General features: G+C 47.6%; 2 protein-coding genes across 4 annotated transcripts; one reads left to right on the forward strand and one right to left on the reverse strand.

The window, feature by feature from the left end:
- The first annotated feature begins 861 nt into the window (after window positions 1-861).
- On the forward strand, window positions 862-7,931 carry LOC115106046 (cyclin-G2-like). The gene is made up of 8 exons (XM_029628645.2): window positions 862-984; window positions 1,806-1,950; window positions 2,134-2,274; window positions 2,495-2,745; window positions 4,675-4,753; window positions 4,875-4,973; window positions 5,340-5,536; window positions 6,810-7,931. The coding sequence occupies exons 2-8, from the start codon at window positions 1,846-1,848 to the stop codon at window positions 6,952-6,954; spliced, it is 1,017 nt and encodes a 338-aa protein (XP_029484505.2). The 5' UTR covers window positions 862-984; window positions 1,806-1,845; the 3' UTR covers window positions 6,955-7,931.
- On the reverse strand, window positions 7,845-25,533 carry taf1c (TATA-box binding protein associated factor, RNA polymerase I subunit C). 3 transcript variants are annotated; one of them, XM_029628639.2, is made up of 14 exons: window positions 25,149-25,533; window positions 24,868-24,979; window positions 24,697-24,749; window positions 24,490-24,585; window positions 24,339-24,406; window positions 22,577-22,695; window positions 21,572-21,689; window positions 16,488-16,559; window positions 13,042-13,177; window positions 12,684-12,812; window positions 11,553-11,733; window positions 10,694-10,831; window positions 9,541-10,427; window positions 7,845-9,259 (listed from the first exon to the last, which is right to left on the reverse strand). In XM_029628639.2, exons 1-14 carry the CDS (start codon window positions 25,281-25,283, stop codon window positions 8,474-8,476), a joined length of 3,030 nt encoding a protein of 1,009 aa, XP_029484499.1. In that variant the 5' UTR covers window positions 25,284-25,533; the 3' UTR covers window positions 7,845-8,473. The 3 variants fall into 3 exon arrangements, with proteins under 3 accessions (XP_029484499.1, XP_064863705.1, XP_029484501.1); XM_065007633.1 differs by lacking the exon at window positions 25,149-25,533 and having other exon boundaries at window positions 24,858-24,908; XM_029628641.2 differs by lacking the exons at window positions 24,697-24,749; window positions 24,868-24,979; window positions 25,149-25,533 and adding an exon at window positions 22,914-23,081 and having other exon boundaries at window positions 22,577-22,705; window positions 24,490-24,579.
- Window positions 25,534-26,132: the final 599 nt, after the last annotated feature.

The following is a 26,132-nucleotide window of genomic DNA, read 5'->3' on the forward strand; positions in this document are numbered from 1 at the left end:
TTGCGAATGAATCCTACTACAATATTATGTTATGTAAATACGTTTCAGACGTTTTCTGTTCCATTTGCCAACCACGTCTGAATATGAAACAGATTTGTATAAATAAACCACTATTTGTGATAATACTGTGCATAGGGGACATAAAACAGAGAGACCACATACTTACACCTTGTTCTTGACAGTAATCATAAACCTGGAAAATGATTTACTGCCAATGCATCACCCCTAAATGCATGTATACATCTTTTCTTTGAATTATTGATTTTGCTTTATAAAACCAACTCGGTGCTTGGGGGTTTTGTGTGATGTGCAGGAACAGTAATACCGTATCAGTAATACCGACTATAACAGTATTATCATAAATTCCCCTAGTCATCCCTGAATCAATGTATTTAACTAGGCAAGTCAGTTAAGAACAAATTCCCAAATATTCTGCAGACAGTTGGTTGGACCAGAAAAAAAGAAGGGAAAAAATGTCGTTTAATATGTTTAAATGCCCTACATACAATCCCGAGCTAATTATTTCTAACCAATCGTGAGTAAAAGGGTTTGTCCAGGCATCCAATAGAAATAAAACAATTTGGGCGGACTATTTGAACGGGAAAAAAGGAGAAAGATGATTGGTTCGTGGAAGTGTCAATATCGAGCTGGTGTAGAAAAACAACCCTCCGTACTAAATCCATTGTAATTCATAAGTAATGTTTAGCCACGTTACTTATTACAACATAAAATGTGTCTAGCACTATCAACTCTTTAATAAGTACTAAATAGTAGTAAACTACAATCGGAGACAGACTTTCCTCGACAAGTCAAAACAAGGTGGATAGCTACGGACGTGATTGGCTAACGCGACATTGACGTCCGTTTCTGGGTGTGGAAATTCTCAACATCAACAAAAAGAGAAAAGAAATGAGAAACTAGAGATTACAAGGAACAAACAATAGTTTGGGACGTGAGAATAAATCGATGTAACTAACATAACAGGTAAATATTGAAATTCATAAAGTGTACACGAGATGCAAGAAAACTGAATAGATGTGAGGTAATGTGAAATGTTCTAATGCTATTGTAATACTATTTTATCTAGTTCAATTAATTCCTTCCTGTAGCCAGGATTAAATGTTTTTTTAATCATAATTATGCTTTTAAAACGGCACTATAAATCTCTATTGGTTTTGCCTTTTAATGGTTGTCGATTAAATTTGGCATCTTCAATTGATTTTCTCACAGCGAAAAATCTAGATAAACCCAGTTCGCTGCCTTGGCTTTGTTATTTATCGTCTCTGTTAGCTAACGTTATACCCTGGCTGGTTTAGTTTGCGCTACTTCCTCATAGAGCAGTCGAGATTTTACACAAAAACATGTTTGTTTTTTACATCACCGACTAGTAGCTGCAACCCGCTTTTATTAGACTAAAATGTTATATCGATTGAACACCAAGATCTATGAAAATCGAAGGGAATTGCCAGGGAATGAACTCTGACCTAGGCGAGAACAAGAATAACCCCCCACCCCGTCGACGATTTGAAGCATTATTTGCCGTCTAATAGATTCAAGCGAACGCCGTGTTGCTGTATTATCCGTTTTTCTAGTGTCTCACAACATAAAACATTTGGCATAACTAAAACTGTTTTTCACTCTAAGTGGGATTTGTTCTGATGTATGTAAGCGTTATTAACCTAAGACATCTGACACCGTATCCCAGTTGAGAGAGGGGGGGGGGGCAGACCTTGAACCTATCGCCTGGGTGAATGAATGTAACGTTAACGGACAACCATTAACATCAGACTCTTGTTGTTTTACAGTGGAAGGATTTCAGATTTCTGTAACAATACAGTCTAAAAGATGGAAGCCGTTAAACTTATGAGGGAGCTGAAAACCAATTTTGAACAGGAGATGAATTATCTTCCGAAAGAAACGGGACTCCACTTGATCGAATCAACCAGAGAGGTAGATATTCACTGCAGTACAGTAAATATGCTGTACGATAAATATTATTATTATTATTATTTTTATAAATAAATGGTTAAATATAAATCCTGTAACAATAACATTATGGTTAAACAAATATATATTTTTAAACTATCACCTATTAATACACATTTAATGCCTAAAATGTTTTATGAATTACAGAATGCCAGCCAAGGAATCTCAGCTAAATGTAGGGACGTCAAAGTGGAAGACCTCTGGAGCCTAACCAGTTTCTTTGGGTACAGCACACAGACCTTCGTTCTGGCAGTCAACCTGCTAGATAGATTTTTGGCCATGATGAAGGTGAGATGAAAAACCCAATAAAAGCAGACTGCAGAAAGAATTTCAACCCTTTAAAAATGTAACATTTTGTTCTCCTTTCTTGACAAAAACAACCATGACACAATGTAAAAAATGAGCATGAACATTTAAAAGTTAAATGAAAAAGGAGGTGGCTTGACTAATGATTGCACATGTCCACTAATTACAAGCCTTTGTGTGCGTGTGTGTGACTCCTCTTTAGGTCCAACCCAAACATCTAGCCTGCATTAGCATCAGCTGCCTCCATATCGCAGCCAAAGCAGTCGAAGAGGATTGTAACTTGTCTTCCACCAATGAACTTATTCGTATCAGCCAGTGCAAGTTTACGGTCTCGGACCTCACTCGCATGGAGAAGATCATTTCCGAGAAACTCAACTTCCAACTCGAAGCCATCACAGCCTTAACCTTTTTGCACCTATACCATAGAATCACACGCTCACACACCTCAGACAGGTAAGGCACCCATTATGACGGATAAAACTAATAGCCTAATTCTGAAGATAGGTAGAATGGTGACATAATGAACTAGACATGAACTTTAAGCAGCTGTTGACATATCTGGCTTATCATTAGGGCTGGCACAATTACCATATCTGACCAATCACGGTCATCCAAAATTCCATAATGTCACAGCCCGACTTATTATCATGGTGCTGTCAAGACAACTGGGAACTCGTGGGGGGGGGGGGGGCATTGCAGTGCTTGAGGTGTCACTACAGCCCCCGGGTTAAATTCCAGGCTGTCACAGCTGGCCGTGACACCCATGAGGCGGTGCACAATTGGCCCAGTGTCGTCTGGGTTTGAATTATTTCTTTATTTAACTAGGCAAGTCAGTTAAGAACAATTTTTGATTTATAATTACGGCCTAGGAACAGTGGGTTTGTCAGCTCAGGGATCCGTTCTAGCAACCTTTCGGTTACTGGCCCAACACTCAAACCACTAGGTCACCTGCCACCCCAGGGGAGGGTTTGGCTGGCCGGGATTTCCTTGTCCCATTGCGCTCTAGATACTCGTTGTGGGCCGGGCGTCTCTAAGCCTACTTCGGTTGCCAGTTGGACAGTGTTTCCTCTGACACATTGTTGCGACTGGCTTCCGGGTTAAGGGAGCAGTGTGTCAAGAAGCAGTGCGGCTTGGCAGGGTCGTGTTTCGGAGCATGCGTGGCTCTCGACCAGACATGCTCAATGGGATTGAGATCCAGGCTCTTCGCTGGTCATGGCAGAACACTGACATTACTGTCTTCCAGGAAATCACGCACAGAATGAGCAGTATGGCTGGTGGCATTTTGTCATGCTGGAGGGTCATGTCAGGATGAGTCTGCAGGAAGGGTGCCATATGAGGGAGGAGGATGTCTTCCCTGTAACGCACAGCGTTGAGATTGCCTGAAATGACAAGCTCCGGCCGATGATGCTATGACACACCGTCCCAGACCATGACGGACCCTCCACCTCGATCCCGCTCCAGAGTACAGGCCTCAGTGTAACGCTCATTCCTTCGACGATAAACGCGAATCCGACCGTCAGACAAAACCGCGGCACGTCAGTGAAAAGCACTTTTTGCCAGTCCGGTCTGGTCCAGCGACGGTGGGTTTGTGCCCATAGGCGACATTGTTGCCTGTGACGTCTGGTGAGGACCTGCCTACAACAGGCCTTCAAGCCCTCAGTCCAGCCTCTCTCAGCCTATTGCGGACAGTCTGAGCACTGATGGAGGGATTGTGCGTTCCCGGTGTAACTCGGGCAGTTGTCATCCTGTACCTGTACCGATCCTGTGCAGGTGTTGTTACACGTGGTCTCCCACTGCGAGGACGATCAACTGTCCGTCCTGTCTCCCTGTAGCGCGGACATTGCAATTTATTGCCTTGGCCACATCTGCAGTCCTCATGCTTCCTTGAAACATGCTTAAGGCGCGTTCACACAGATGAGCAGGGACCCTGGGCACCTTTCTTTTGGTGTTTTTCCAGAGTCAGTAGAAAGGCCTCTTTAGTGTCCTACGTTTTCATAACTGTGACCTTAATTGCCTACCGTCTGTAAGCTGTTAGTGTCTTAACGACCGTTTCACAGGTGCATGTTCATGGGAAACCACGTTTAAACCCGTTACAATGAAGATCTGTGAAGTTATTTGGATTTTCTATTAATTATCTTTGAAAGACAGGGTCCTGAAAAGGGGACGTTTCTTTTTTTTGCCGAGTTTATACACAAATAAAAATACCAAATCGGAGCTCGTTCCCCCATCGTTTCCAAAGTTACATTATTCCTGACTGTGAAAGGACAGCACTGGTTTTATCTATTGGAACAGCATTACTGAACATTCTCAGATAACACGTTCCCCACCATCAGTTATGTAACAAAGTAGCCTAATAACCTTGTTTTTTGTCTCTCATAAAAGGAAGGAGGCCCTGAACCTCGACACACTAGAGGCCCACCTCAAAGCCTGTCTCTGCCGCATCACGTTCTCCAAAGCTAAAGTAAGGCGTGACCCCAGAGCATTAGCAGTCCCCAGCGTCTATAGGCCTAGTTTACATATTCCAGTAGACCTCTAGGCAGCAGTTTGTAATGTATGGTTTCTTCTTCTTTGTTCTCTTTCAGCCGTCCATCTTGGCCCTGTCCCTCCTCACTCAAGAGATTGAAGCCATGCAGTCTGTTGACATGCTAGAAATAGCACATAGTGTTCAGAGACATCTCAAGGTAAACCAATACTGTAGTGTCAAAGGCCTTGAACTTATCACAAAATAATTTTAAAAATATTCCTTTGGTTAACAAAATAACACAATCAGTTTCCTGTCATATTTGCACGCAAACATATTTTTTTGTTGCCCTGGAACCAGTGTTACATATTGTAAAGCCCTTAAGCCCTTGTCCATAAGGTCTCATATGACAACTGACCCATATGGGAGGACATTTTTTAAAGGGGCCCTTTTACATTCTCGGCCTCAAGTTCTCCAACTCCCATCCTTTGACAACACCTGGAATCCATCCCAATGGTATTTGCTGATCCTGTCAATTATTTTTCCACGGTGTCCAATGTTATGATGACCCGGTCTTCTTTTACAGATCACCGACACGGAGCTGCTACACTGGAGGGGGCTCGTGGCCAAGTGTCTGTCTGACTACTCTTCCCCTGAATGTAGCAGACCCAACAATAAGAAGCTCGTCTGGATCGTGTCGAGAAGGACAGCTCAGAACCTACACACCAGCTACTGCAACGTCCCTGAACTGCCGACCATTCCCGAGGACTGCTGGGACCAAAGGTAAACAGGAATACATGAGGAATACTGTACCCGTAGGAAGGAAGAAATACTTCCCACGTGCTCATCAAAAACACATTGGCAGTAGGCATACATTCCTGGAAAGTACATTCTTGGAGAGGACACAGTATTACGAGATTCGTCTATATACATACACACTGTATGACAACAGAAAACGCGTTGGAAAATCCCCAGACAACTGAATACTATACCGAACAAAAAAATTATAAAAACGCTACTATTTCAAAAGTAAATTTGCAGCCATGGGTGGCATAGGCCCACCTGCTGGGGGAACCGGGCCCACCTGCTGGGGGAACCGGGCCCACCTGCTGGGGGAACCGGGCCCAGCTAACCAGAATGAGTTTTAACCCACAAAAGGGCTTTATTACACAGAAATACTTCTCAGTTCAACACTTAACATGTTGCATTTTATATTTTTGGTTCAGTTTAAAAAGGGCACATTTAAATACCTCACCCGACAATTAAGCCCCACCCCTCCAGTGTATGGCCACTCCTAGTTTCAGTTCTTACAGTATACTATAGTAATCCTGTGTGCAACCTGTGACTTGTAAGGGAGGGGGTTTCATCCGCTCTGTGACGTCACGGCCCTGCCTGTTGCGTCAGTTAACCTAGCCCTACAGCCTGTCTACAGAGGCCCATCCCTGTCTGTCTGGCTCCTTCACGTTGCTCACGATTACTCAGACATGACATGTATGCAGGTGAGTGACTTGTCACTTCCTACCTGCCTAGCAACCAGTTGCCATAACTGCTCAACCACATTGTTGCACAACCAGTTCCACCTCCACATTCCGAAGATGACTTGAATTGTTGGGATTAATTCTGTAGTCAAACAATAATAGTAAGGATGAAAATACATTGACTGCAAACAGGATCAACGATGAGAACTAACCTGGCCGTGCTGCTGCTCCAGTTTCAACTGTTCTGCCTGTGATTACTATTATTATTTGACCATGCTGGTCATCTATGAACATTTGAACATCTTGGCCATGTTCTGTTTTAATCTCCACCCGGCACAGCCAGAAGAGGACTGGCCACCCCACAGCCTGGTTCCTCTCTAGGTTTCGGCCTTTCTAGGTAGTTTTTCCTAGCCACCGTGCTTCTACACCTGCATTGCTTGCTGTTTGGGGTTTTAGGCTGGGTTTCTGTACAGCACTTTGAGATATCAGCTGATGTATGAAGGGCTATATAAATACATTTGATTTGAACTTATTAAATATTAACGTATTCAATTGTCCCCCCCCTTTTGTTCTTTTAGCGAGGACTCGTGTGAAGACATGAGTTCTGGGGAGGAGAGCCTGAGCAGTTCCCTGGGTTCTGATGCAGAGGGACCTTACTTTCCTCTTTACTTCCGCTGCCAGAGCAACCACCGAAACAAATACCACCATCCCAACCCCCTGTGAAGGAGCCACAGTGCCTGGGTTCCACAACCGCCGTTTATACTGTAGGGTTATGTTCATTAGTGAAACGTTTCCTAGCGTTAGACACGTTTAGGAAGTCACGTTTAACATGTGACAGCCCATTTTGGTTCCTGGTGAATATAACCCAGAAAAAAGAAAAAAAAAACGATAATATATTTAATTTTGTTAGTTCAAAAGGGCTACCAGTGTGTTGCCTGTTACAAGCCAATCAATATACTGTATCTATCTTATTTTAAGCTAAACAAAAATGCATTTATGGGGAAACTTAATCCTGACAGGCAGCGGAATCCATCAACTCAAAGATAAAACGTTTTAAACTCTTTTTGTTGTTGTTGTAGATTGTAGCTTTAAAAAAAAAGTGTTGGTGCATGTTTGGATTTGTAACATTCCAGCCACAATCAGACAGTCTCCATCCCAAATTAGTATCCTATCCAGTGCACTACTTTTGACCAGAGCCGAATGAGCCCTGGGCCACAAAGTAGTGCGCTATAGAGAATATCGTGTAGCATTTAGGATGCACTATAGAACACAGCCAAGGTACAATAGACTTGTCTGGGGAGTAAGAACATGTATGTTACATAGTTTCCCTATGACATGTCATCGTTGAGTTGTGTTCACTGCCTGATGGTCCGGTTATCCCTCTACAAGGATCAACGGTCAAAAGACGACCTCTGTTTGCATGTTATTATACAGGAAAAACACGTGCGTGTGTAGTCTTGTTAACCTCTAAATTTGCCAATTTTTTTTTTTAGGTTGTAGGGTAACTTATATTTGGCTGGTATGTAGCTAGCTCTGTGGAAGAAATGTATGGGATGGAGTTTCTCATAATGTACATTTGTATAATGTAAAAAGAAAAAGCTGTGAATAAGTACCTTTGTAGATATTAACTTATTTGTAATTGTTTTGCCAATGTTGTATGACAACAAAAAAACACAAAAAAACTATTTTGGACATCTGAATCTCTGGTCTTTTTGATTATCATAATTACTTATTTGAAATGTTTTTGCTTCAGTCAGATTATGCCTGTACTGGCCTATTTGAACACAACGACTTGCAATATAGCAACCCGGAGGCAATAACTGGACAACATTGAGTGATGCTCTAGGTCTAGAAATGTCTTATAACCAAAGTCGGTAGGCAATTCACACTTCCTGTACTGTCACATAACCAAAGTCAGTCGCTCAACCAAACCTGCTTCAGTCAGATAATAGATAAGATGCTGGTCTAGAACAATATTAATGCATATAGATTTTATTTTAACAACCCCCCCCCCCCCCCAAAAAAAAAAAAAAAAATCTGTGACTTCAATGCTTTTGGTTTCTAGAATATTCCAGAAATCTCTCAATAGCCAATTCACACTTCACAGTCCTGTCGCGTAACACGTGAAATCAACCAACAACCAAAGGTTGAAAAAGATCCCTCGTCATAGTTCCATCCATCATAATCATCTCATCTGAAAAATAACTGTTGGGATGTGAGGCTACATCCATCAATACTCAGATCAGAAACCCATACGAGACTTCTTCCTTTTGGGTTGTGAGGAGGTTAGTCCCACTTTCAGGTTCCTCTGTGAAGAAGAGATGGAGGACAGCTGAGAAGAGGTGGCCAAAGGAGTATTATGTCTGCTCTCGTTAAATCCTACTCCCTGTGAGGCATCCATAGGCTCCTGGGATCCGAAGAGAGAATTTAAATAATCCTGATTCTGTGGCTTGGGCTTCTGGGTTGCCACCACCGTTCTCAAAATGTCCGCCGCGCTGGAGTCAGAACCTGCTGTTGTCCAGGGCGACGACTTACCAATGGCGGGCTGTTTTTTGGGTGTAAACAGTAGCTCGGAACTAGTGAACTGTGTATGGGGGATAGTGGGCTGTGAACTACTACTGCTCTGTGAATAGGGGACAGTTGGCAGTGAACTACTACTGCTCTGTGAATAGGGGATAGTGGGCTGGGAGAGGAAACTACTAAGCTGCTCCAGTGGTGTAGTTGGTTTTGAACCAAACTCCCTACGAGGTGTTGTGGGCTGTGAGCTACTGGTCTGTGGTGTTGGTGTGGTAGCCCTCGGTGTACCCGGCTCAGATAGGGTGACCCACTTGGTGTTGTCGCAGCTTGTGGCCACACTGTCTACATCGGAGCTGGCGTACTGACTGGCTGCCGACGACCAACCGGAGAGAGAAGCGCTGTCCAGGTCTGATTGGTAGCTGACGGACGAGGTGAAGCTGCCCGATAGGTCGATACGACTGTGAGCCTTTGCCCGTTTCTGTCTCCTCCTCTTCCTCCGCAGAGCCTCCACCTTCAAAATCAACCAATGAATATGTCAATCAACATCTCCATTGTCCTAATTGGGAAATGTATAGTCAGGGAGAAAAAACAATATTCACAATAACCACCACCTCAGCGGGAGCATTCAGAAGGAAACAATGGAACATTCAGATAGATAACGACTAGAACAAAACATGCCTTTCCGACATGTTGAACAAGGAATCATGGTCAGCTCTATTGATGTCATATCTGCAGCGTAGTACAACGTGGTCCAGATACACAGATGATAAAATAAGAATAGAGATGCGTTACCTTCTCCTCTCGGTTCAGCCCCAGCCTCTCCTCCCACCAGCTCCTCCATCCCCCAAGCCCAGGCTCCCACGATGCACTCATCCTCTCGCTCAGCACATCAGCCCACTCAGAGGGCTCCACGGGTGCCGGGACAGGGACCAGAGCCAGGGGTTTGAGACAGGTGTTTCTGTGGACGAGAACATTACCATTCCTCATGGTCTCCCTCAGGTCCTCCCTCAGGGTCCGACGACAGTGATCTTCCAACGGGTCTCTGTGAAGGCTGTCGTCGGGTAGAAGATCCTTGGTGTTTGTGGTCTTGTGTGGGAGATTACGGCGCTCCCAGGGGCACTTGAACAGTTTGAGGAACCACTTCCTCCAAATCAACAGAGCCTCATCACTGACTTTAGCCTTTAGCCTGACGGGGTTAATGTTAACATTAGTGTCCAAACACTGGGCTGTAGGTAGAGGAACTACAGCAGTGGTTTCCTGAGTATCAGTTAATCCTGTGTTTGTTGCTAGCGTCGGGTACGGGTCGTCATGAGGGTCGTTGATAACCATCTCCAGTCCAGCCCTAAGTGTGTCCCACGGCTGCCCCCTTCCCTCGAACCCAGAGTCACCCTCAGGAGGTCCAGAGGAATACCATGTCTCATCTAGGGTACTGCTTCTTGGGGTTCCTAACGTTTGATGCAGCCCTTTTCTTAATGTATCAACTGGTTGTTTTAGTCCCTGTACATCTCCTCTACGTCCCTCGGGTCCCACGGAGTTCTGGGTTGGTGTCGGTGGGTCGTCTTTACTGAAGCACTCAGTCTGGGACTTTAGCGTGTGGTAAAAGATGTCTCCGGCCTCAGTGAGTTGCAGCACACAGATACAGTCCTCCTTGGCTCGGCTCTGATGGATGACAGTAAGACCTGAAAGGACAGAAAACGTGAGTTTATGAGCCTATTCAACATAAAAGCACCAACTTCACTAATTAAGCTCAATGAGAAAATTACTTTCAGTTTCGCCAGATATGTAAACATTTAAGTGATGATGGATTTGGCACGGATAGTTACATCTCACCAAACACATCTACAATAACATCCCATAAACATACATAACATGCTTAGGGACATATTTTCAATACAACTTTATTTACAGGTCTTTATTTACAGGTCTTTATTTACACAGTGCTTACCAGCAGCAGGATTGGCTAGTCTGTCCTGGGCATGGTGCTGTCTGTGGGGGAGTTGGACAGGCAGGTGTCCAAGGCTGTCTCTGGGGCTGAGCAAGGCCCGAGGTGGGCCTCTGGTGACGCAGGCCTCCTCCCTACCACCTGGAAAACCAGACGGAACAGTTCATTTATTTATTTTAACTTTATTTAACTAGGCAAGTCAGTTAAGAACAAATTCTTATTTTCAATGACGGTCTAGGAACAGTGGGTTAACTGCCTGTTCAGGGGCAGAACGACAGATTTGTACCTTGTCAGCTCGGGGGTTTGAACTTGCAACCTTTCGGCTAGTCCAACGCTCTAACCACTAGGCTACCCTGCCGCCCCAACAGTAGACATCATAGAAAGTCAATAGCCATGTGTGCCTCCAGAGTGGCACTGCATCTCAGTGCTAAAGGCGTCACTACAGACACCCTGGTTCGATTCCGGTACTGAATCACAACCGGCCATGATCGGGAGTCCCATAGGGCAGCGCACAATTGGCCCAGCATCGTCCGGGTTAGAGGAGCGTTTTGCCCGGGGTAGGCCGTCATTGTAAAATAAGAATTTGTTCTTAATCGACTTGCTCCCAAGGTTAAATAATAGAAAATAACATTGATCAAATAGTCATTATGTTATGCATCTCTGTTCAGTGAGACAGACCTGGGTTCATATAGTATTTGTTTTATTTGCAAGTGCTCCAGGAACTCCAGGCTCAATGACAAAGTTTTTTATTTTCTATCCAGGTGCACAGTAAGACTGGTTGGTCAGCAGTAGCCTGATGCACAGGATTAACTCAAACAAAACCCCCAACCTGGCACACACACTCTAGAACGACTGTACACACCCGAGTACTGTAGCAGGATCACTTCCTGTGATCTCTGAGAGCCCAGCAGCACCTTGGTAGTCCCGCCCCCTGACGGCAACCCCGCCACGACCTGGGAAAACATGGGAGGATGCTCCATCATGTGATCCCACTGGATCATGGGGAGGCAGGGGAAACGCTCATCCATGACGTAAGCAGAGTGCTGTGAATAACAAAGATCACAAGAACATCTGAAGAAACAGACTCACAACAAGTTGATTGGTTTGGCTTTTCTTGAGGTCAAAAGCAGGAGTCGCTTGGTAGGTCAAAAGCGGGAGTCGCTTGGTAGGTCAAAAGCGGGAGTCGCTTGGTAGGTCAAAAGCGGGAGTCGCTTGGTAGGTCAAAAGCGGGAGTCGTTTGGTAGGTCAAAAGCGGGAGTCGTTTGGTAGGTCAAAAGCGGGAGTCGTTTGGTAGGTCAAAAGCGGGAGTCGCTTGGTAGGTCAAAAGCGGGAGTCGCTTGGTAGGTCAAAAGCGGGAGTCGTTTGGTAGGTCAAAAGCGGGAGTCGTTTGGTAGGTCAAAGCGGGAGTCGTTTGGTAGGTCAAAAGCGGGAGTCGCTTGGTAGGTCAAAGCGGGAGTCGTTTGGTAGGTCAAAAGCGGGAGTCGTTTGGTAGGTCAAAAGCGGGAGTCGTTTGGTAGGTCAAAAGCGGGAGTCGTTTGGTAGGTCAAAAGCGGGAGTCGTTTGGTAGGTCAAAAGCGGGAGTCGTTTGGTAGGTCAAAAGCGGGAGTCGTTTGGTAGGTCAAAAGCGGGAGTCGTTTGGTAGGTCGAAAGCGGGAGTCGTTTGGTAGGTCGAAAGCGGGAGTCGTTTGGTAGGTCGAAAGCGGGAGTCGTTTGGTAGGTCAAAAGCGGGAGTCGTTTGGTAGGTCAAAAGCAGGAGTCGTTTGGTAGGTCAAAAGCAGGAGTCGTTTGTTGTCAATGTGGCCCATTGTGAGGGTTGTAACACAGAGTTGTTCCTTAGAGCTGGAATACAGCCGAATACATTCCAGAATTGTGAAGTAAACAAGGAACTGGCGCACCCAAAACATTTAGGCGCATATGCAAATAAAAATGAATGGCACTGTAGAGCCCTGATGTGATAGGTCAATTAGAATTTTAATTTAAAAAGGTACTGCACCTGTGTGGTGACGAGGTGGTGGAAGGTGTGGACATCTCTCAGGTAATTGGACAGGATGACTCTCTCTCCACTCTTACAGTCAGGAGTTTGGCCGATACGAAACAACGTGTGGCTATAACTATCTTTGGTCTGTAAAGACAGAGACACACACACAGACAGAACGTTAACATCTACCAAACTTCGGGTCACTTCATATTTCTCAAAACCATTTTTTTTTTTTTTAATAGCAGTCATATTGTTCCATTTCCAATTGTAAACACGTAAGAGATGATCTGATATGGCTAGGTTTAAACCTTCAGAATAGAAATGTTAGGAAACGGGTTTGTCAAATCAGCACAGTAACACTGTGTTATATTACCCTGATATCAGTGAGCTCCACACCTGTCCGGTCAGCATACACCATCACCCTGGGGTGGCCAGAGAAGTCACACCATCTCCATGACGACTTACAATTGAAGTACAGGTTACTGTACTCCTGACGGAACTTCTGCAAACTAAAATATGACGAGAGGGAACACTGTTAGTGATACGGGCAGCACGCCCTACACGCCGAGACGGGCAGCACGCCCCAAGACGAGACTGGCAGCACGCCCTACATGCCAAGACGGGCAGCACGCCCCAAGACGAGACTGGCAGCACGCCCTACATGCCAAGACGGGCAGCACGCCCCAAGACGAGACGGGCAGCACGCCCCAAGACGAGACGGGCAGCACGCCCCAAGACGAGACGGGCAGCACGCCCCAAGACGAGACGGGCAGCACGCCCCAAGACGAGACGGGCAGCACGCCCCAAGACGAGACGGGCAGCACGCCCCAAGACGAGACGGGCAGCACGCCCTACATGCCGAGAGACGATACGGGCAGCACGTCCCGAGACGATCCGGGCAGCACGCCCTACACGCCGAGAGACGAGACGGGCAGCACGTCCTACACGCCGAGAGACGATACGGGCAGCACGCCCTACACGCCGAGAGACGATACGGGCAGCACGCCCCAAGACGATCCGGGCAGCACGCCCCACGCCGAGAGACGAGACGGGCAGCACGCCCCACGCCGAGAGACGATACGGGCAGCACGCCCCACGCCGAGAGACGATACGGGCAGCACGCCCTACACGCCCGATACGGGCAGCACGCCCCGAGACGGGCAGCACGCCCTACACGCCGAGAGACGATACGGGCTGCACGTCCCGAGACGATCCGGGCAGCACGCCCTACACGCCGAGAGACGATACGGAGAGCACGCCCTACACGCCGAGAGACGAGACGGGCAGCACGCCCTACACGCCGAGAGACGATCCGGGCAGCACGCCCTACACGCCGAGAGACGATCCGGGCAGCACGTCCTACACGCCGAGAGACGAGACGGGCAGCACGTCCTACACGCCGAGAGACGATACGGAGAGCACGCCCTACACGCCGAGAGACGAGACGGGCAGCACGCCCTACACGCCGAGAGACGAGACGGGCAGCACGCCCTACACGCCGAGAGACGATCCGGGCAGCACGCCCTACACGCCGAGAGACGATCCGGGCAGCACGCCCTACACGCCGAGAGACGAGACGGGCAGCACGTCCTACACGCCGAGAGACGATACGGGCAGCACGCCCTACACGCCGAGAGACGATACGGGCAGCACGTCCCGAGACGATCCGGGCAGCACGCCCTACACGCCGAGAGACGATACGGGCAGCACGCCCTACACGCCGAGAGACGATACGGGCAGCACGCCCTACACGCCGAGAGACGATACGGGCAGCACGCCCTACACGCCGAGAGACGATACGGGCAGCACGTCCCGAGACGATCCGGGCAGCACGCCCTACACGCCGAGAGACGATACGGGCTGCACGTCCCGAGACGATCCGGGCAGCACGCCCTACACGCCGAGAGACGATACGGAGAGCACGCCCTACACGCCGAGAGACGAGACGGGCAGCACGCCCTACACGCCGAGAGACGATCCGGGCAGCACGCCCTACACGCCGAGAGACGATCCGGGCAGCACGTCCTACACGCCGAGAGACGAGACGGGCAGCACGTCCTACACGCCGAGAGACGATACGGAGAGCACGCCCTACACGCCGAGAGACGAGACGGGCAGCACGCCCTACACGCCGAGAGACGAGACGGGCAGCACGCCCTACACGCCGAGAGACGATCCAGGCAGCACGCCCTACACGCCGAGAGACGATCCGGGCAGCACGCCCTACACGCCGAGAGACGATCCGGGCAGCACGCCCTACACGCCGAGAGACGATCCGGGCAGCACGTCCTACACGCCGAGAGACGATACGGGCAGCACGTCCCGAGACGATCCGGGCAGCACGCCCTACACGCCGAGAGACGAGACGGGCAGCACGCCCTACACGCCGAGAGACGATCCGGAGAGCACGCCCTACACGCCGAGAGACGATCCGGGCAGCACGCCCTACACGCCGAGAGACGATACGGAGAGCACGCCCTACACGCCGAGAGACGATCCGGGCAGCACGCCCTACACGCCGAGAGACGATCCGGGCAGCACGCCCTACACGCCGAGAGACGATCCGGGCAGCACGCCCTACACGCCGAGAGACGATCCGGGCAGCACGCCCTACACGCCGAGAGACGATACGGAGAGCACGCCCTACACGCCGAGAGACGATCCGGGCAGCACGCCCTACACGCCGAGAGACGATCCGGGCAGCACGCCCTACACGCCGAGAGACGATCCGGGCAGCACGCCCTACACGCCGAGAGACGATCCGGGCAGCACGCCCTACACGCCGAGAGACGATCCGGGCAGCACGCCCTACACGCCGAGAGACGAGACGGGCAGCACGCCCTACACGCCGAGAGACGAGACGGGCAGCACGCCCTACACGCCGAGAGACGAGACGGGCAGCACGCCCTACACGCCGAGAGACGATACGGAGAGCACGCCCACAACCTTGGCTACACTTTCAAAAAAATATTTTGGTTTATTTCATTCCATTTATGAATTATCAACTAAATCATTGTCTTTTGTTTGTAATGCGCCTGTCAATCTTCAGTAAGGATGTTGCAAGTTTGCTAGCACAAGTTGCTTTGGGCCAGACCAAATTAATAGTTGATACAATGTTGCAAGTTTGCTATCACAAGTTGCTTTGGGCCAGACCAAATTAATAGTTGATACAATGTTGCAAGTTTGCTATCACAAGCTGCTTTGGGCCAGACCAAATTAATAGTTGATACAATGTTGCAAGTTTGCTAGCACAAGCTGCTTTGGGCCAGACCAAATTAATAGTTGATACAATGTTGCAAGTTTGCTATCACAAGCTGCTTTGGGCCAGACCAAATTAATAGTTGCTTGCAGACAGGCCATGCATAGCCAATGTCATTTATAGGATATTTATTTTTATCCACCAGGATAGATAGATATGTTTTTGTTGCTTAATGTAGGCTATTTTTACATAATAGAAAATGTCAATAGAAGTTTATTTTGGATTTGTATCTTTTTCATTTAGATAGAATTATGACTAACCACATGACAGTGATTTTTTTAGATATGAAGACTATTATAAATGAAACTGTTCCAAGAAAATGTGTGTATTAAACTCATATCGGGCAGATCAGTAGAAATTATACGACAACTTGGCACTGCACATGGAAAAAGGTTGCCGCCCGCTGGTGTAGCCTATTACCAGCAACAGTCCCATTCGTGGATTTAACAATGGTGGAAAAGTGTACACTTTTCTTAGGGAGAGGGGTCATGGAGAACAGGAGAAGGGTAGATCGTTGGGGCAGGGCCATGAGTTCAGTGACAGATATCTAAGCCTCTTACCCTTTGCCCACTGTCCATAGATAGGCAGCTCCACTCTCACTGGCCACCAGGAGCTCTCCCTGGACATGGGGACTAAAAGACAACAATATCCCCGGTTTATACCAAGGTTTACATTTTTAAAAAGAGTCTGTAGCAAGGTTGGGGTCAATTCCATTTAAAATTACAGTCAATTCAGGAAGTACACTTCACTTCCTCCATTTCTTAAAATTCAAAAAGCATTAAAGAGAATTTGAATTTCAGTATACTTCCTGAATTGGGTGGAATTGACCCCATTCCTGGTCTGTAGTAGAAACCGTACATAATCATGAATACTAACTTGACTGCAAAAACTATTCCTAAAATCAGAGTGACATATGCAGAGAAAACCTATCATAAAGATTAACAATATGTGATGAACAATATATGTGATGAACAATCATAGCTACAGTGATCAGACTAGCTTGCTAGAGCGTCCATCTCCTCAGACGCCGGCTTGTCAGGGCCAGACAGCTCTTTAATCACCACACACATTCAGAACCAGTGCTAAACAGTATAGGAGAACAAAGCTTTTTACTATGACAGCAAACAGAACAACCTAAAAGGCCTATAGCAGAACACAGAACGGCCTATAGCAGAACGGCCTATAGCAGAACGGCCTATAGCAGAAGGGCCTATAGCAGAAGGCAGAAGGGCCTATAGCAGAACGGCCTATAGCAGAAGCAGGCCTATAGCAGAAGGCAGAACGGCCTATAGCAGAAGCAGCCTAAGGCAGAAACGGCCTATAGCAGAAGGCAGAACGGCCTATAGCAGAAGACAGAACGGCCTATAGCAGGCCTATAGCAGAAGGCAGAACGGCCTATAGCAGATAGCAGAAGGCAGGCCTATAGCGGCCTATAGCAGAAGGCAGAACGGCCTATAGCAGAAGGCAGAACGGCCTATAGCAGAAGGGCCTATAGCAGAAGGCAGAACGGCCTATAGCAGAAGGCAGAAGCAGAAGGCAGGCCTATAGCAGAAGGCAGAACGGCCTATAGCAGAAGGCAGAAGAAGACAGAACGGCCTATAGCAGAAGACAGAACGGCCTATAGCAGAAGACAGAACGGCCTAGCAGAAGGCAGAACACCTATAGCAGAAGGCAGAACGGCCTATAGCAGAAGGCAGAACGACCTATAGCAGAAGCCTATAGCAGAAGGCAGAAGATAGCGGCCTAGCAGAAGGGCCTATAGCAGAAGGCAGAACGGCCTATAGCAGAAGGCCAGAACGGCCTATAGCAGAAGGCAGAACGGCCTATAGCAGAAGGCAGAACGGCCTATAGCAGAGGCAGACAGAACGGCCTATAGCAGAAGCAGAAGACGGCCTATAGCAGAAGACAGAACGGCCTATAGCAGAAGACAGAACGGCCTATAGCAGAAGGCCAGAACGGCCTATAGCAGAAGGCAGAACGGCCTATAGCAGAAGGCAGAACGGCCTATAGCAGAAGGCAGAACGGCCTATAGCAGAAGGCAGAACGGCCTATAGCAGAAGGCAGAACGCCTATAGCAGAAGCAGCAGAACGGCCTATAGCAGAAGACCTATAGCAGAAGGGCCTATAGCAGAAGGGGCAGAACGGCCTATAGCAGAAGGCAGAACGGCCTATAGCAGAAGACGGCCTATAGCAGAAGGCAGCCTATAGCAGAAGGCAGAACGGCCTATAGCAGAAGCAGAAGGCAGAACGGCCTATAGCAGAAGCCTATAGCAGAACAGGCCTATAGCAGAAGGCAGAACGGCCTATAGCAGAAGGCAGAACGGCCTATAGCAGAAGACAGGCCTATAGCAACGGCCTATAGCAGAAGGCAGAACGGCCTAGCAGAAGGCAGAACGGCCTATAGCAGAACAGGCCTATAGCAGAAGGGCCTATAGCAGAAGCCTATAGCAGAAGCAGAACGGCCTATAGCAGAAGGCAGAAGCCTATAGCAGAAGGCAGAACGACCTATAGCAGAAGACTGAACGACCCTATAGAAGAAGGCAGAACGGCCTATAGCAGAACACACAACGACCTAAAAGGCCTTATAGCAGAAGGCAGAACGGCCTATAGCAGAAGGCAGAACGGCCTATAGCAGAAGGCAGAACGGCCTATAGCAGAAGGCAGAACGGCCTATAGCAGAAGGCAGAACGGCCTATAGCAGAAGCCTATAGCAGAAGACAGAACGACCTATAGCAGAAGGCAGAACGGCCTATAGCAGCCTATAGCAGAAGACAGAACGGCCTATAGCAGAAGGCAGAACGGCCTATAGCAGAAGGAACGACCTATAGCAGAAGGCAGAACGCCTATAGCAGAAGGCAGAAGACCTATAGCAGAACGACCTATAGCAGAAACGGCCTATAGCAGAAGAGCAGAAGGCAGACCTATAGCAGAAGCCTATAGCAGAAGGCAGAACGGCCTATAGCAGAAGACAGAACGGCCTATAGCAGAAGGCAGAACGACCTATAGCAGAAGGCAGAAGGACCATAGCAGAAGGCAGAACGACCTATAGCAGAAGGCAGAACGACCTATAGCAGACCTATAGCAGAAGCAGAAGGCAGAACGACCTATAGCAGAAGGCAGAACGACCTATAGCAGAAAGAACGGCCTATAGCAGAAGGCAGAACGGCCTATAGCAGAAGGGCCTATAGCAGGGCCTATAGCAGAAGCCAGCAAGACAGAACGGCCTATAGCAGAAGACTATAGCAGAAGGCGAACCTATAGCAGAAGCCTATAGCAGAAGGCAGCCTATAGCAGACCTATAGCAGAAGGGCCTATAGCAGGCCTATAGCAGAAGGCAGAACGACCTATAGCAGAAGGCAGAACGGCCTATAGCAGAAGGCAGAACGGCCTATAGCAGAAGGGCCTATAGCAGAAGGCAGAACAGGGCCTATAGCAGAAGAACGGCCTATAGCAGAAGCAGAAGGCAGAACGACCTATAGCAGAAGGCAGAACGACCTATAGCAGAAGGCAGAACGACCTATAGCAGAAGCCTATAGCAGAAACAGGCCTATAGCAGAAGCCTATAGCAGAACCTATAGCAGAAGAAGGCAGAACGGCCTATAGCAGAAGGCAGAACGACCTATAGCAGAAGGCAGGGCCTATAGCAGAAGGCAGAAGGGACCTATAGCAGAAGGCAGAACGACCTATAGCAGAAGGCCTATAGCAGAACGGCCTATAGCAGAAGGCAGAACGGCCTATAGCAGAAGGCAGAACGGCCTATAGCAGAAGGCCTATAGCAGCAGAACGGCCTATAGCAGAAGGCAGAACGACCTATAGCAGAAGGCAGAACGGCCTATAGCAGAAGGCAGAACGGCCTATAGCAGAAGGCAGGCCTATAGCAGAAGGCAGAACGGCCTATAGCAGAAGGCAGAAGGCCTATAGCAGAAGGCAGAACCTATAGCAGAAGGCGGCCTATAGCAGAAGACCTATAGCAGAACGGCCTATAGCAGAAGGGCCTATAGCAGAAGACAGAACGACCTATAGCAGAAGGGCCTATAGCAGAAGCAGAACGGCCTATAGCAGAAGGCAAGCCTATAGCAGAAGGCCTATAGCAGAAGGCAGAACGACCTATAGCAGAAGGCAGAAGGCAGAACGGCCTATAGCAGAAGGCAGAACGACCTATAGCAGCAGAACGGCCTATAGCAGGCAGAAGGGCCTATAGCAGAAGGGCCTATAGCAGAAGGGCCAGAACGGCCTATAGCAGAAGGGCCTATAGCAGAAGGGCCTATAGCAGAAGCAGAACGGCCTATAGCAGAAGGCAGAACGACCTAGAAGCAGAAGGCAGAACGACCTATAGCAGAAGGCAGAACGACCTATAGCAGAAGGCAGAACGGGCCTATAGCAGAAGGCAGAACGACCTATAGCAGAAGGCAGAACGACCTATAGCAGAAGACAGAACGACCTATAGCAGAAGGCAGAAGGGCCTATAGCAGAAGGCAGAAGGGCCTATAGCAGAACGGCCTATAGCAGAAGACAGAGACCTATAGCAGAAGGGCCTATAGCGCCTATAGCAGAAGACCTATAGCAGAACGGCCTATAGCAGAAGGCAGGCCTATAGCAGAAGGCAGAACGACCTATAGCAGAAGGCAGAACGGCCTATAGCAGAACGGCCTATAGCAGAAGGCAGAACGGCCTATAGCAGAAGGCAGATAGCAGAAGGGCCTATAGCAGAAGGGCCTATAGCAGAAGGCAGAACGGCCTATAGCAGAAGGCAGAACCTATAGCAGAAGGCAGGCCTATAGCAGAAGGCAGAACGACCTATAGCAGAAGGCAGAACGACCTATAGCAGAAGACAGGCAGCAGAACAGAACCTATAGCAGAAGGCAGAACAGGCCTATAGCAAGGCCTATAGCAGAAGGCAGAACGGCCTAGCAGAAGGCCTATAGCCTATAGCAGAAGGCAGAACGACCTATAGCAGAAGGCAGGCCTATAGCAGAAGGCAGAACGGCCTATAGCAGAAGGCAGAACGGCCTATAGCAGAAGGGCCTATAGCAGAAGGCAGAACGACCTATAGCAGAAGGCAGAACGACCTATAGCAGAAGACAGAACGACCTATAGCAGAACGGCTATAGCAGAAGACAGAACGACCTATAGCAGAAGACAGAACGACCTATAGCAGAAGACAGAACGACCTATAGCAGAAGACAGAACAACCTAAAGGCCTATAGCAGAATACTGTTATAATGTAAAAAAAATGCTAACAAATATTGTGTTAAGATATACTAGGGGTGCACAATGAATCAATGATTTTATTTCTTTGACTCCAACAGTTCACCCAAGTGGGTCAATGTTTAATCAATCGCTATTCGATTATTTGCCCACATCGTGCAGACATACACACATATATATATATATATATACACATACATACGTGTATATAGCAGAAGGGCCTATAGACATGCAATGACCATGCTGGCCGCAGAAGTTCACGGCTATAGCAGAGGCAGAAGCGGCTGCTGGCCGGTTCACACGGCGGCTGCTGGCCGGTTCACACGGCGGCTGCTGGCCGGTTCACGCGGCTGCTGGCCGGTTCACACGGCGGCTTGCCAAGGGCTGCCTTTCTTACAGAAGGAGAGACTCACTCAGTCACACCGCTCCAACCTACCTGGCACTGAGACATGTAGCAGGCTGCTTGGTCTGAATGACCTCCAGAGACTTGGGGATGTTCTTCTCACTGACCATCCAGACACCACACAGGTGGTCACAGCGCACCCCCACGTGACCTACGGTAGGAACACAACAGAGTCAGTTCACCAGACAGTCAGTTTAACACTGCAAACTCATGTAAAGAGTTTGGGCTGCATGTCCATTCAACAGCAAGATAAATGGTTCAAACTCAAACTACAGGCCTTCCAAGTGGCACAGCGGTCTAAGGCATTACTACGGTCCCCGGTTCATATCCCAGACTGTGCCACAACCCGGCCATGTTCAGGAGTCCCATAGGACGACTCACAATTGGCCTAGCGTCATCCAGGTTAGGGGGGCTTAATTGGCTCATCGCGCTCTAGCGACTCCTTGTGGCAGGTCGGGTGCCTGCGGGCTGACCCCGGGTGCCAGTTGAACGGTGTTTCCTCCGACACATTGGTGTGGCTGGCTTCCAGGTTAGGGGGGGGGGCTTAATTGGCTCATCGTGCTCTAGCGACTCTTTGTGGCAGGTCGGGTGCCTGCGGGCTGACCCCGGGTGCCAGTTGAACTGTGTTTCCTCCGACACATTGGTGCGGCTGGCTTCCAGGTTAGGCTGGCGGGTGTTAAGTAGCGCGGTTCGGCAGGTCATGTTTCAGAGGACGCATGACTCGACCTTCGACTCCCGAGCCTGTTGGAGAGCTGCAGCGATGAGACAAGATCGGGAGAAAGCAAGGGGCGACCCCCTCAAAAAAAAAAAAGTTACATCAAAACTAGACAAAGGAAATAGACGAAGAAAACATGACCTGAATTAGGGTCAACTCGATTTCATTCATTCAATTCGGGAAGTAACCTGAAATTCCTAATTTCCCCTTGGCAATGAGGAAATTACAATTTCAGTTAAACCTACTTCCTGAGTTGAACATCAAAGAACAGGATACAATATTGCACATGCATTTATGCATGATAATGATGTTACTGTGCTTACATTCATCCTGCTGAAGGCCGATGGTGATCTGTCTGATTGTACCATTGAGCTGGAATGAGAGAGGCTTGTGGCTCACATCAAAACATGGAGGCTTCCCATCTTGGAACTCTAGCACCACCCTGTGGAAGTATGTGGTACTGCACTAAGGATTTTTTTATGTGGTTCTTGAAATGGGTTGAATTCAAGTGAATGAACAACCGCAAAAATATAAATCGCCAAAAATATCCCTACGACTGTTATCCAGGTTGTGAAGGCCTCAATGCAAGGGGGAAAGGGCAGGCCACCAGTAAAAATATTTCAAGACAGATATTCCTGATAAGATTACATTGAAGGATACTAAGCTTGTTTAGTCCAGCTTTCCCAGGGTACACCAGACAGCCTTGCTGAGAGATACTGGTGTTGGTAAAGGAAATGTACCCAATGGCACCCCCTGTGGCGTGGTCAGAGAACTGCTCCTGCCCTCTCTGATAGGTCAGCTCCTCATGGAGATGATCAGCTAGCAGGGCTGGAGGGATGTCATGAATCACATCTGATAACAGGTTGTGGTACTGAGTTAACTTTGAGCCCTTTAAATAAACCCCAGATAGAGGACAGAGAACCAAAATAGAGGACAGAGTTAACTAGAGGACAGAGAACCTTTTAAATAAAGGTAGAGGACAGAGAACCCTTTAAATAAACCCTAGGTAGAGGACAGAGAACCTTTTAAATAAACCCCAGGTAGAGGACAGAGAACCTTTTAAATAAACCCCCAGGTAGAGGACAGAGAACCTTTTAAATAAACCCCAGGTAGAGGACAGAGAACCTTTTAAATAAACCCCAGGTAGAGGACAGAGAACCTTTTAAATAAACCCCAGGTAGAGGACAGAGAACCTTTTAAATAAACCCCCAGGTAGAGGACAGAGAACCTTTTAAATAAACCCCAGGTAGAGGACAGAGAACCTTTTCTATAAACTTGAATGCAATGATGAACAACTAGGGTATCTGGTAGTCAGAGGGCACCACCAAGGAAAATAAGTAGCGGAGAAAGAATTTCACACTGTTTTCTAGACTCAACAGCTTCTTGCTGAGCAATAACCCTTCTAGGTAGAGTGGATGAAAAGGGGATTGTGTGCGCTTGATGACCACTGAATCAGAAGCCGACACCACAGCACTGGCCACTAACATGGGACCGCCACATCATGAAATGCCTTGGTAGGATCAGGATATTGCATAGCAGGGACTTTCAAATCACCTCAGGGTGAATGTGATGTGCACAGCCTACATCTATAAAAGTACACAGTGCCCGATGGTGGAACGCCTCCATGTAGAGCAGTGTCTCGGCTAGGACACAAGGCTAGGACACAAGGCTAGGACACAAGGCTAGGACACAAGGCTAGGACATAAGGCTAGGACACAAGGCTAGGACACAAGGCTAGGACACAAGGCTAGGACACAAGGCTAGGACACAAGGCTAGGACACAAGGCTAGGACACAAGGCTAGGACACAAGGCTAGGACACAAGGCTAGGACACAAGGCTAGGACACAAGGCTAGGACACAAGGCTAGGACACAAGGCTAGGACATAAGGCTAGGACATAAGGCTAGGACACAAGGCTAGGACACAAGGCTAGGACACAAGGCTAGGACACAAGGCTAGGACACAAGGCTAGGACACAAGGCTAGGACACAAGGCTAGGACATAAGGCTAGGACACAAGGCTAGGACATAAGGCTAGGACACAAGGCTAGGACATAAGGCTTAGAGTCCCTCACTATGTACTTACTTTTTGTATTTAAATGTGTGCATGAAATGCTCCATCTGCCACATGTGTACAGCATTTCTTTCACTTCCCTGGAAAATGACAAAACAGGTGGTTATAAACTTCATTCCATATATAAAAATATTGGGGGGGGGATAGACATCAGGACAGTCACCTTTCTCCTCCCCTGTCCAAAGTTGAATTTGTCCCCCAGGATATGGCTCATTGTGCAAAAAGCATCCTTGTACTTATACTGGTAGAGGTTCTGCATCTACAAAAGGAGAAATCATCCAAATATAAATCACGTTATATCAGTGTGTGTTCAGTGGAAAAAGAAATGAATTTTTTTTTTTTTAAATCAGGAAGTAAAAAAGGTTGTTACATGCTCTGAGAAGTCCATAGGATCTGACAGAACTGTTGATGACCATTTGGGGCCTTAAACAAATAAATAATTATATTTCAGTTCAAATGATGAGTGACATTCAGAAAAGTAACAATTGTCTAAGAATCTTATCCGTATCAAACAATAGGAAATGCACTGACAGGCCACTACCTCTTTTTGGTCGCAGAAGTGGTATTGCTATAGGTTCCACTGGCACCCAAGGCTCTCCCTTCACTTGGTGTTGAGATTCAAACTTCCAATCTACTTTTGGTAGACTGTCTTTCTAAAATTATTCAAAAATAAATACATTTAAAAAAACTCCAGTAAAAATAGCAAAGGATTTTCAGGGTGAAAGTGATTTTAAAACAAGACTCTGGCCTACGATCATCCTTAGCATAGTAGGAGTAACATAGTGAGCTAGAAAGTGCATCGATTTCATAATCACAACTCACCTCGTGTAGAGGGACGTTTACGTCCACCACTTGACCATAAGAACCCCAACCTCCGACGTTATGTCTAAACGTAGAACTGGGGGGCCCAGAGTTGAAATAAACCGGGAAAAGTTTTCGTGGGAAAATGTAATCCATGTCTGAAAGAATCGCAACCTATAGGCCTGGTATGTCCAGTCTGGGCATGTTCTACTGACGTTAAATAGTTCACGGTAAATGTGTCGAGGCTAGCAAGTCGCTAAATAGATAACTACGTCTCCGCTCTCATTGCCCCCACTTTAAAATGTGACATTTCCGTTCCGACACGATATTTGTCAAGTCAAGTTAATTCAACTGTAGAAATCCAGCGATATTGACGGAACACGTGTAACACAAAAAAATATATAGGCACCACTCCAGCAGGGCGAATGGCGTACGTAGGAAATAAGCTTTTCCATTAGTTACAACAGTCACACAGTCAAATGTGGCTTTTTCGTAAACATTTATGAAATCAAATATTAACTGTTTTGTCTTCAATTAAGATTGGAATTAGGCATAAAGTTAACAGTTTAGTTAAGGTAAGGGTTAGGTTTAAAATAACATTTTAAGAAGATAAATTGTTGAAATTAGCGGGGTGATGACTTTGTGGCTGTGGTAACTAGTGACGACCGGAAAACAGGGGAGGTGTGGTCGACCACACCATTGGTCAAAAATAGCCAAAGTCATAAGAGTGACAGGAAGTTTGGCCAGTTAGATCTGCGTACCTACAGAATACTTTTTTGGAACGCCTAGGTTGAAAATGACAGCTGTATCACAGAGTTTCTTAACCCAGAGGCGCAACATCGCAAGACTTCTGGGACCGCTTGAGAAACTGTTCCAACAGACGAGGCCAGGGTTTGAGATTTGAGAAGTCAATGAGAGAAGTAAAATATTCTTCCTTAGTTGTTTATTTTCTCGAAATCTAAAGGCACAACCTAGATTTTGAGCCAATGTTATTAATCCAACCTT

Source organism: Oncorhynchus nerka, linkage group LG22 (assembly GCF_034236695.1).
Source record: "Oncorhynchus nerka isolate Pitt River linkage group LG22, Oner_Uvic_2.0, whole genome shotgun sequence".
In the NCBI taxonomy this organism is placed as follows: Eukaryota; Metazoa; Chordata; class Actinopteri; order Salmoniformes; family Salmonidae; genus Oncorhynchus; species Oncorhynchus nerka.